At 42.9% G+C, this 11,856-nt stretch overlaps 2 protein-coding genes across 6 annotated transcripts in view; both read right to left on the bottom strand.

The window, feature by feature from the left end:
• B4GALT4 (beta-1,4-galactosyltransferase 4) overlaps positions 1 to 11,856 on the bottom strand; it is a 49,339-nt gene that overhangs the window by 13,182 nt on the left and 24,301 nt on the right. For 2 of the 5 annotated variants that reach the window (XR_009008120.1, XR_009008121.1), the window contains exons 6-7: positions 11,096 to 11,200; positions 6,559 to 7,313 (exon numbers count right to left, since the gene is read on the bottom strand). Coding sequence is in view for 3 of the 5 variants with exons in the window: in XM_057545246.1 (XP_057401229.1) it covers positions 7,181 to 7,313; positions 11,096 to 11,200 (238 nt within the window). In the remaining 2 variants the exon portion in view is untranslated. Of the gene's footprint in view, positions 1 to 6,396; positions 7,314 to 11,095; positions 11,201 to 11,856 lie in introns of those variants that run through there. The other 3 variants (XM_057545246.1, XM_057545245.1, XM_057545247.1) reach the window with 2 other exon arrangements.
• Positions 7,320 to 10,930, bottom strand: LOC130708122 (glycine cleavage system H protein, mitochondrial-like). The gene is made up of 2 exons (XM_057545630.1): positions 10,807 to 10,930; positions 7,320 to 10,706 (listed from the first exon to the last, which is right to left on the bottom strand). The coding sequence occupies exons 1-2, from the start codon at positions 10,928 to 10,930 to the stop codon at positions 10,219 to 10,221; spliced, it is 612 nt and encodes a 203-aa protein (XP_057401613.1). The 3' UTR covers positions 7,320 to 10,218.

Raw genomic sequence — 11,856 nt, 5'->3', positions numbered from 1 at the left:
GTTCCCACTCTCTTAATCTTATCTGCAGATTTTTCCTTAATAACTGAAATTGATCTCAGTTGGCGGAATCCAGTGCAACAGTGGGAGCAGGAACGAGCTATTGTGGAGGAAGATGGCCCACCTGCTGCTCGTTAAATCTTAGCACCTGCCTTCTCTACCACGAACTAGAAAGACAACAGGCCTTCGATTGGTCATTACCGTCCGCCCCCTCTCCAGCTAGCTTCCTACAAAATAAGACCCTGAACCCAGGTACTCACTATGTCCAGCCCCCAGCAGTTGGGGAGGACACACCTTTCAGCTGAGACAGACCCGGGCCTGAGGACTTCCCTACAGAGAGTCCAGCCGTTCAGGACTCCTGCACTTCCTGCTACGGGGGTCTTCAGTTTAATCTCAGGGCAGCTCCTGCTCTGCCCAGTTTCTGCTTCCATCCTCTCCACCTTCCCTGGAAGCCCAGCCTTGTCCCTCTTCCATCTGGCTTCTGGGACAGAAGTGGGGCTCACAGCGAGACCCAAGCCACACTGTTCAGGGTGAGGCCCTCACCAGCCCCACCAGGCCAGCGGCGAGGGGGGGAAGAAGAGCAGGAGAGCCTGGCTCTGGGTTGCTGGCAGGTTGCTGGGCTTGAGACACACCCAGAAAAAACCATCTCGAGAAATCTCCCAATTCTGCAACAGGCCTTCTTATCAGGTGGGCAAAGAACAATTACCACCTAACACGGAAAACTGGGTCAGGCTGACTCTGGGGTAGGTTTTACCTGATTGCAATACCAGACGGGTCACCACGCTCCTCGGCTGGCTTTTTCCTCCCCAGATTGTTACTCAGGTTCCTGGCAGGCTGTTCACCCTGAGCGTTAGGAAGCCCTCTGCTCATGTTTTTTGGCCCTATAACATTTTCCCCACATCAGCTGTAATAAACAGGGACTGCTCCCATTCTAAGCAGCAGACCAGGTAGTTTCTGACTACCCATGAAGGAAAGAAGTAACAGTCACGCGAGTTTGAAAATCGCATCTCCTCTAAAACCCCACCCCCATCCACGTGACTGACAAGCCGGGCTGTGGTTGAGGAACTGGAAACTAAGCTGCTTTCTCATTTCTATAGAATGAACAACCTCCTTCGTCCTGTGTCATTTCCCTTTCCCGTTTCACCTCACGCAGATCCTTATCATCTCCTACATGTGAGACTGAATCAAAGAAGAAACCCAGAGGAGACTAGTTGTAAGCTATTGAGTTTGCTTTCACATGTGACATTTTTATCACAAGGCTTGAATGGCCACATCCAATGAGGGAATCCGAAAACATCTTGGGAAAAGGCGCATTGCTGAGAAATGTATAGTTCCCAGACCCTTCTCTAACCCACCCTCCCCCTCACCCCCAATCAACTCCCAAAACACACACACACACACACACACACACACACACACACACACCCCTCCTTTGAAAAAGACAAATAGCCAAATCCTGGAGTTAAATGGTACCATCATGCCCTACTTTCTAGTGGCCTCCACCCTGAGTTCCTCTTGGAAAAAGAGCAGCCCCTGACATGCAGAAGCTAGCCTGGCACTCCCAACTAAGCCATGCTATTCTCCTGCCAGACGTAAACAATTCACAGAATACCAGCCTCAGATAAGGTCACACAAAATGAGGCAAAGCGAGGCCACTTCATAATTCTGTCCAAGCACAAAAACAAGGTCACCGTGCCACCCTCAAAATACCAAACACACCTTTTTTTTTTGCTAAAATAAGTGACTGCTACGTGCTCACAATTACAGCTCTATTCTTCCTCTTGTCCCTCCCTGTGGGTAAATCAGAACTGTCTTTGCTTTCTGACAACGTCCAATACAGAACACATCCTGCTGGCTTAGAACCTCCCCAAATGACCCACCCCAAACCCAAACGCTCTCCTTTCCCTGAGACACCTCGAGCTTCCCCATGGTGTGTTCTCAAGAGCTTTTGCAATGAGTCAGAATCTGACTCACGTATCTGCCAGCGTGTCCCCGGGCATCTTTGGTTGAAGGGGATAGACAATATCCAAACAACTCTGCCCATCCTTATTGCCTCTCTTTGTGTATTTGTTGTTTTATTCGATACCATGAAGTTGTTAAGAACATGAGCTTTGGAGTCAAAAACCTGGCTCCAAATCCCAGCTCTGCATGACTTTGGCAAGTCAGCCTCTTGGAACCTGCTTCAGGGAGACAGATCTCACTGGGAGGATTCCGTAAGATATGTAAAGAGTGCATTAGAACAGCTAACAGCCTGTAAGAAATACCAACAGGAAGTTATACCATAAATCTGGTCTGAAGATCTCTGCTTGGCCTGTATTCCCTGGGAACATGCCAACTAATATCATGTTACTTCAATTTACTGCAACAAGCTTAATGACCAAATATACTGGTCCAAATTCACTGGCCCTCAAACAATAGTTGTGAGTAATAGCAAAACTCTTATTCAGTAGTGGAAGAACGTACTAGGGTATCAAGATAAGGCATTTTAATGGATATATCTCAAGTTCTGTACATTATTTCCAGAATCCTAGCTACAAATGAGATCTCTGCCCTTATTGCCTTCACAAAGAAATCTCATAATCTCCTGACAATGTGATATTCTGGGGGGAAAAAACAAGACACTGGAGCCAAGAGACTTGCGTTCAAATCTTATCTCTTCCTCTTACTAACTTTGGGAAGTTACTTAACTTGAATCTGTTTTTTCTTTGCAGTACTACATACACACCTATAGGAATATTGGAAAGTTAACATTTAAAAACCAAGGAAAATTGAAATACAGAGCAAGCATTCAATTAGTGTGCGTCACCCTTCACCAACCTCTCCACCAAGGCCCCAGATCTCACACACACAAACACACACACACACACACACATCACACACCCTCCTCTGTGAATATCTTTGAGAGACTGGTCTGGCCCTCTCAGCAGGTATAAGATGGTCTTCAGTGGACTTAAAACTAATGAAGGTGGCAATAGCTTAAACATTTAAAGTACTAAGGAATAGACTTAAAAAATTTTTTTGGAAAGTGATGGGCAAAAAAGAACTTATGAAATGTTCCTGAATATGCTCCATTTTGTGGGATATACTAATGGCTTTTGAGAGAGACTATATATGTATAGGACTTGGGGAAAGTGGAGGTTTTTAGTCCAGCAGAAAATGTCTTTCCTCTCTCCCAAGAGTCCATTCACAGAGCAGTTGGGGCCCCAGGAAACCCCCACGGGCTTGAGTGGAAGTGAGGGGGCAAAGGGCAGAAAAACCAGGGAGGGAGTCTGGAAAAATGTTTAGAGACTAGATGAGAATGGAATGCCCTTTTTTTTTTTAAATTAATTTATTTATTTTTGGCTGCATTGGGTTGCTGTGTATGGGCTTTCTCTAGTAGCGGTGAGCGGGGGCTACTCTTTGGTGCGGTGTGCAGGCTTCTCACTGCGGTGGCTTCTCTTGTTGCGGAGCACGGGCTCTAGGCATGCGGGCTTCAGTACTTGTGGCATGCAGGCTCTAGACTGCAGGCTCAGTAGCTGTGGCGCACAGGCTTAGTTGCTCCATGGCATGTGGGATCTTCCCAGACCAGGGATCAAACCCGTGTCACCTACATTGGCAGGCGGATTCTTAACCACTGCACCACCAGGGTAGTTCCTAGAATGGAATGCACTTTCAAGTCCAGAAGGTACCAAACTTCTCTAGGAGCTAGGACAGGGATGTAGAGTCAGGAAACCTTCCTTAAAGAATGTGAGAAGCCCAGGGAATTCCCTGGTGGTCCAGTGGTTAGGACTCGGCATTCTCACTGCTGGAGCCAGGGTTCAATCCCTGGCTGGGGAACTGAGATCCCACAAGCCGCATAGTACGGCCAAAAAAAAAAAAAAAGAATGAGAAAAGCCCAGATGGAGGCAATATGGTGTAATGGAACCTCCACTTCCTCTTCTACCCTACTTAACTCTAATCAATAAAGTGTGTATAAAAATGTCATAAACCATAAAGCACTATAAAAAGGAGTGGTACTATAAGTGAGAAAAAGCAATAAAAACTTTTAAAGTAGTACACTCCTTATGTTAAGTATTTGTGGTGTTCAAACAGACCTGCATCCATATAATCCTCAGCAAGTGTTGTAGGCTTATCTACAAAACTCAGAAAGCTTGGCCTCTTGGTGGCAAGAGACACACAGGGCGGGAAATTGGGAAAGCTCGGTTCCTCTGAGGCCAAACTGCCCAGCAGAGCAAGCAGGTAGCCATATGCCTCCTGCCGGTCATGGGCTTCGATTCCCGTTGCAGGTACAGTGGCAGAGAGGGAAAATAAAGGTCTTAAAAAACTATCTTCCACCTCAAGAAGTTTCATAGTGAGTCATTTAAATGACTTGTACTTTATCTTGGTTGAAAGAATTACCTGAAGAATATCAATAGGTATAGGACAGTGGTTTCGAACCTTTAAAAAAAATGCAGATGCCTTGTTAATAGCTGAAAATACATAGGGAGTTCCCACATGGTACTAATTGTATTTTGTTTCCATTGAATGAGAAATTGTTCTCAGTATGGATCCTGAAATTCCTTGCACACACTATTCTCTTCCTTTACCCTCCCCAGCCATGACCAGGGACCCACAGCCTCCAAATTGGAGGCCCCTGGCATAGGCTGTTGGCAATTACAATAGCTCAGTCTGCATTAGATTATAATTAAGAAAATTGGGATCGTTAACAGATACAAACTACTATACATAAAATAGATAAACAACAAAGATTTACAGTGTAGCATAGGGAATTATACCCAATATCTTGTAATAACCTATAATGAACATAATCTGCAAAAAAACCCTGACTCACTATGCTGTACACCTGAAATTAACACAATATTGTAAATCAATTATACCTCAATTAAAAAATCGGGATGGAAAGCTAGAGGAAGATTCTGCAGAGGAGACAAGAGGGTGGGGGAAAAATAAGAAAACCATTATTATTTCTTTTCTAAATAAAGAAAAAACACAGCATTTACTTGTCCCTACTGGGTTAAAGGTAAACCAGGCCAGCCCTAGGTAAACCTGTCACGTCCACAAAATGCATTTTCCTTTCTTCTCCTTCCCCACTTGGGTGGTGACTGCTGTCTTTTTGGAAGCCCCAAATCCTCCTATTCCCTCCCTCTCCCTGTTTGGGAAGGATATTATTTACACTAACTGGCTGGCATGCACTCATGTTGAATTTTAAAAATTAAGTGTCATGTAATAATGATGGATTGAGAAACCCTGGGGCACAGTTGCATAATACATGCTCAAAAACATCCACATCTACATTATTTGTGTCCATTCCCTTAGGCAAACAAAATATTCTTATTTCTGTTCTGAGCCAGTATCCATTTCCGATTACCTTCCTTAGATTATCCTCCCACATTTCCCGCCCCTCTCCCAGGAAGCTCAGCAGTACCAAATCAGTGCCATGGCCCCCCCTTCCTTCCAAATCAAAGGCCTCAGGAGCCCTGGCTCCACCCCTTCCTATCCTCTCACCAACCAGGTGTGCCCCTGAGGCAGCCCTGCTGCGCCCATTACTGATCACAAGCACGGGAGGATGAAGAGAACAAAAACACAACGCAGCCCAGGAGCCGAGACTCAGAGGCACCTGCCACAGGCCTGGAGCTGTCTCACAAGGAGGCTGTGTACGGAAGAACAGGATGGAATAACAGAAGGATGAAGACGGGAGAGAGGGGGAAAGCTTAGTCTCATCTGTTTTGTTTTTAAGCAGTAGGATTACTGACATGAATACATCTGGAAGCTAGAACTGAGCAGGACCCTACGGGGCCTTCCTGGAAAAGACCCACCCCCATGTCCTCCCCCATGTCTTGTCTGTAGAGAAACTTTAGCCTCCTAGGCCTTCCCTGAGTTCCAAAGAGTAAATTTAATCAGAGAAGTGAGAAAATGCAGAAAGAAAGGAAAACAGTCAAACAAGACAAAATAATAGTTTAGCCATTAGACAAAGTCAAGGACCTTTAGTTCCTTCTCAAGGGCTATAGATAATATTCTGAGCCATATCCTTTGAGCTGTTTGGCAGATACTGAAACCCCCATCAGGTGGAAGAAGTTAACTGTATGCTGCCCACAAGCACATAGACCCCAGACCAGTTGGAACCAGAAGGTTGTTGATGTTGACTCCCGATTACGTCACCACCAGCCAATCAGAAGACTGTCCGTGAGCTGATCACACATCCCACAACCCCTCCTTCACCCTGTCTTTAAAAACCTTTCCCTGAAAGCCTTCAGGGAGTTTGGGCTTTTAAGCACTAGCTGCCTGGACTCCTTGCTTGGCGCCTGCAGTAAACGCTGCACTTTCCTTCACCACAACCCAGTGTCAGTAGATTGGCTTCACTGCATGTGGGCAAGCGGACCCAAGTTCGGTTTGGTAACAGAACAACAGTAAAAAACAAGATTGAACACCCAAAGCATTTTCATATTTTACTACAGAGGTACTTCTGATGTATTATTAGTTAATATGTAATTTGTAAACTGCTACTTCATATCCTATACGTACAAAATCATTTTACAAAAATGTTCTGAAAACTAGTAGATAAAATGTTACTGGAAGGCGTACCTGGGCAGGTGACACCTGCCGCAGGGCAGCAGCCATAGCAACAGTACAACCACCACAGCTGCTCTCCACCTGATGCGGTCCTTCTGCCACCTCTTCAGTCCCAAGTTCGCGGCATCTTCATTCTTCACCTTTCTCCCCTCTTCTTCGGCCTTCTTCTCACCTGGGAGCTGCCTCTTCCCAGATGACCATGCAGGATAAATGAGTAACAGAAATATATCTTCAACCCTTTCCTGCTCGGACAAGAACAATCCTGGTTCTCTGGGACATTCAGCAATCTTATCTCCTGTGGCATTTTTTATCCCAGAAAATATGTGTCACTTCAAACTTAAATAAACCTTCTTCAATCAAGAGTTCTCAAATAGCCTTCATGGTATCTTCTGAGTGGTCCTTTTATACTTAGTCCTTCAAGTATCTACATTACAATATTTAACCCTCATGATCAAAACAATTGTTTTACATTCCATATCACCAGGAGTTCTGCTAAGAAAATACGAAAGAGGGAGAATCAGCTCAATAATTGGCTGCAACAAGTTCTTAATGTGTGCTACTAGGGGAAGTCTCTAGGCCAAAATTATTGCAATCAAATATTCAGTTCCTCCAAATGTCACCAGAAGAGCCAGGGTCACGGGCCAGACCAGAAATCCACTGTGATGTTGACATATAAAGGATTGTAATCCACAGAGAGTAATTTATAATCACAACTGCTCAACCCATCTGTTCTCCAGACACGTGACACCTGATGTAAGAGCTTCATCCTAAAGATAAAGAACAAATGTGAAAGATAAGAATTTAACATCTATTTCCAGTGCTTTTTGCCTTGTCACAAAGTTTGGCAAACGCATCTTTGTAAATTATTGCACTTGTTGGGTTTCCTACTGCAAAAGAAGTTTCTTTTCCCCATCTAAGGTAACAGACACTAACGATAGCCATGTGTTCACATGGCAAACCCCATGGAAGACCCTGAGGACCAATGATCAGAAGAGTCCTTCACGCAGTGAGCCCCCGGTCTACAGGACAGAAGGATGTACAATGATACATCTCATCCACTGCTGACAGGTCCTTGGATAAGCTTCAGGGGATCTATGAATCCTCCAATGTTGCTGGGAGAACTTTGTGTCTGCAGGCAGGGTGGGTACTCATAAGAGACTCATAGGAACCTCAAACAAAGTTAAACTGTATGCAGAGGAGGCTGAATGAAGTGACACCTAACTTCATGAGGGACTATGAGGGGTCATAGAGAAGGTAAATTTGACCAAGGTTTGAAAGAGAAGAAATTCACAGCAGAGAAGATGAGGGAAGAGACACCCAGGAAAAGAGACCACCCTCTGCAAGACACAGAGACATGTCAAAGAGCAGGATGTGTTTGAAGAAGAAGAAGTAATTGTGTGGCCGGAGCCCGAGGATGCAGGGAGAGGGGTGGTGTTGAACTGAATCGGTCTCTAGGAGCTGAGCAGTGAAAAGCATGCATTTCGGTTACAGTAACAATGTGGATGGAGACTAGAAGCAAAAAGTTGAGCTAAATAAAGTCAGAGAAAAATAATACAGCATGATTTCATTTATATAAAACTGAAAAACATGCAAAACTAAACAATCTTTTGTATATGGATACAAACACATGGGAAAATAAGAAAACCAAGAAACAGCAAAAATAATTTTAATTATCATCAAAATTCAGGAAAGTATTTCCTCTTGGGGTGGGGGGAAGATATGGGATAAGGAAGGGCCACATAGGTAAAGGGCATAAATTGGCTAGAGGACACGACCAGTGGTCATGGTATCAAGAATCTTCAGATTCTTCATACAGTTGATAAGTATTCTTTTGTATCTATTCATTAATTATTATTATTTTAATTTAGAGAGAAAAATGCACACCTATGGGCAAAGGCTCAAAAGACACATGGAAAATAGAAATAGCTGCTTTGTTAAAGTGGTAGATTCTAACAAAAGGGCTAAAAGTCTTTCAATATTGTTTTAAAATGTAGACTAGCAAAAAGGCTAAAGGCCCTTTAATACAGTTTCAAACATTAGGGAAAAAAAAAAGAAACCACCAGAACAAAGAAATGTCGATTTTTCAGACATAGCCCCCAAAAGAATTGGTTTATCTGCCAGGATTCCTCGGTGAAAGGGTTAATTCCTGGGGCAGGAGCACAAGATGAGCTCATCACACCGGAGCAAAGGGAAAAAAGCTCGCAAAGCAAAACGACTGCAGTTACGTCAAAGGATTCGGGAGCCCGCTGGAAAAAGATAACATTTGCCAAAGACAATCTGAGCATCGAAAAGAATATTAACTACATCCGGAAGGATGTAGGAAGCATCAACTCATCATTTTGAAATAAAAAATCAATGCTGACCCTTTCCCTTTATCCTGCCTTTTCTATACGAACCATACCCCAGGGTACTCAGACCGCGGAAGAAGGCACATCATTCCTTGTAGAGAAATCTATCTAATAAATGCAGAAGGATTGACAGAACATCATAATTTTGCAATCCCCAACTGAATAATAAATTTAGGCAATGATCACCGATGGCTGCTAAAATAATTAGGTGAAGACTGATGGGGACCCTCACAATGACTGTATGAGGCCGACAACACGTGAACCCACAGATCAATCCTGACATCACCAAAACATGACCAGACATCATGTCCCCTTGTTGGGATACAAAAGGAGATACATGGCACTATAGAGGAAGTGTTCTTGCCCCCAAATAGTACCGGAATCTGTTTAAGCCTCCAGATCGAAGACCTAGCTTATAAGGAAATGCAGAGGCACAAATTAAGTTATAGCACAGGGATGTGACTGGCAAAACCCACAATGTAGGAAATACCATCAGACAAATGACCTGGTTTGTTCAACAAATAAATTACAAGGGGGAAAAAAAAAGGAGGGAAGGGGGAACCTACAGATTAAAAGTGATTTCAGAGAAATCATTCAAATGCAATGTGTGGACCTTGTCTACAATCCTGATCTGAATAAACCAACTGTTTAAAAAAATTTATTAAAGCATTTATGAGATAATCAGGGAAATCTGAACACTGTCTGGACATTTGATGACACTAAGGATGTATTGATAATTTTATTTTAGGTATGATAATGGTATTGCAGTTTTTTTTTTAATTAGGAAGTTGAATATTTTATTAGTAAACTGTTTCTTATTTTCCTGTAAGGCTGTTGCTTCACTGTATAAAAATAGCACCAGTAAACACAGTATATTGCAAAATTAAGAGAGTAATGTTCTTCATTGGACACTATACAACTAACAAACTTTTCTCCACTGCCATTTATTTCCAGTGGGAAGTTCATTGAGTATTTTGACCCAAATCCAGGGATGGCTGTAAGCAAGTTACAATATTATATAAGGTTAAGATAACAGTGTTATCCTTGAATTACATAATTTTCATAATTAGTTTTACCACAAATAATTTCAGGAATTCTGAATATTATAACTGGAGACTAGCCTAAAAATCATCGGGTGTTGCGAAAAAGATGCATAGTGTTTATCTGAAGTCATTAGGAAGTTACCGGGTATTTTCTTCAGGCAACATCGTTGCAAGTAGTTTCTTTTGCTAAAAGTTGCTTTTTAAAAATCTATCCACCACTAATCTAAGACAACTATGCTAGATTAAGTTGTTTCAAACTAGTTTATTTAGGGGTTCCATTTTCACTCCTCAATAGATTTTATGTATTTCTCATATGCTTCTTCACTCATTAGTTCATCTAGTTCTGAAGGGTTACTGAGTGTCATCTTGATCAGCCAACCATCTTCATAACAAGATTTGTTGAAAAGTCCTGGATTTTCTGCTAGAGCTTCATTAGTTTTAGTTACTTCTCCTGATACAGGAGAATAGAGTTCACTAGCAGCTTTCCCACTTTCCAAAGCACCAAATTCCTCCTGTTTGTTCAATTTTATCCCAACTTCAGGCAGACTACAGTAAACAACATCTCCCAAAGCTTCCTGTGCAAAATTGCTGATTCCTACTGTTCCAACACCGTTTTCTGTTGTTACCCATTCACGTTTGTCTGTGAATTTATGACCCGACAGCAGAGCGGGTCCGGTGCGCAGCGCCCGGACGGCACCTGCCCGCAGTCCCCAGGGCTGCGGCGGGCAGGGCGCACTGGGCACAGAGATGGCCCGCACGCTCCGCGCGGCTCACAGCGCCGTGTTCACAGGGGTGCAGAGGGTCTCCACGCAGCACCTCTGCAGTTCGTTTTTTAAGACTTCTTTTAAGGATACTATTGAAATATTTACACAGGAAATGCTGTGATATCTCATTTGCTTCTAAAGAATCCAGTGGGGGAGGAGAAGAAAGTGGGAGAAGAAGAGAAGCCATGAGTTGATGACTGTTGAAACTGGGAATGTGGTACGTGTACATGTGAATTCAATGGACTGTTCCCTCTGCTTTTGGGTCTGTCCGAAAATTACCTCAATAAAAAGCTTTGAACAAAATAAACTGGCTTATCTGATCAAATCTGGCATAGGACTGCTGACAGAAGAGACTACGCAGGTAGCCTGCCAGGCACGTGGATCCAGGACTTACCGTTCTACATTCACCTCATTGCCTTGGTCTCTCTTGTGGAAGATCATAGTATATTTACCCACTTCAGGCAGTGGCCGGGTTATTTTCATTCTATGAAGCTCAACCCTGGAAAAATAGCAGAGGTGTTTAAAAAAAAATTCTATCCCAATTATCTACCACTAGGCACTTAAAAAAGAATCATTTGCAAAAATTTACATATATGTGCACATACACATATCTTGATTATTTAGGTATTAAAAAAAAAAAAGAATTTTCTTATGCTGGGCCTCAGGCAGTAAGTCCATAGAAGAATCACCCTTAACATTTACTACTGAGGTACAAAGAAGATGTGTCAATTTATACTTTGTCATTTTCCATAAACAACTGAGAAAATACATCTTTAAAAAATCAAGTCTCTTAGGATCCCTAATTTACTTAGTGTTTCCTTCTTTTAACAGGGAAACTCATGACTGTTAAATGTCACAAACCTAGGTTCAAATCTAGACTCTGTTATTTACAACCTTGGTAAGTCAATTCATTATTCCAGGCCTGGGTTTCCTGAACCGTAAAATGGCAATGGTGTTAGAGTTGATCTGACAGGCTCAAATGAGACTGCCCACATGGAACATTCTTTGCAAACTGTAATGTACTATATAAGCAGAAAGAGGGTGGTGCCTGTTGCACAGGTGAGTAAATAAGTATTTAGTAAAGAAATTTCAGCAAACGTTTATGCTCAAATCAGTTGGTTTATCCATAGCGTTAGTCAAGAACCAGTCTGGAGG

The sequence above is a fragment of the Balaenoptera acutorostrata genome, chromosome 4 (genome assembly GCF_949987535.1).
Source record: "Balaenoptera acutorostrata chromosome 4, mBalAcu1.1, whole genome shotgun sequence".
Lineage (NCBI taxonomy): Eukaryota > Metazoa > Chordata > Mammalia > Artiodactyla > Balaenopteridae > Balaenoptera > Balaenoptera acutorostrata.
The sequence above is the reverse complement of the archived record's forward strand: the minus strand, read 5'-3'. Positions and strand labels throughout refer to the sequence as shown.

Bases quoted from the DNA above. Each gene is read 5' to 3' on its own strand.
- LOC130708122 (XM_057545630.1), bottom strand. From the start codon at position 10,930: ATGTACACGTACCACATTCCCAGTTTCAACAGTCATCAACTCATGGCT. The intron at 10,707-10,806 runs GTAAATATTTCA...CGGCGCTGTGAG, and splicing joins GATATCACAGCATTTCCTGT to CCGCGCGGAGCGTGCGGGCC.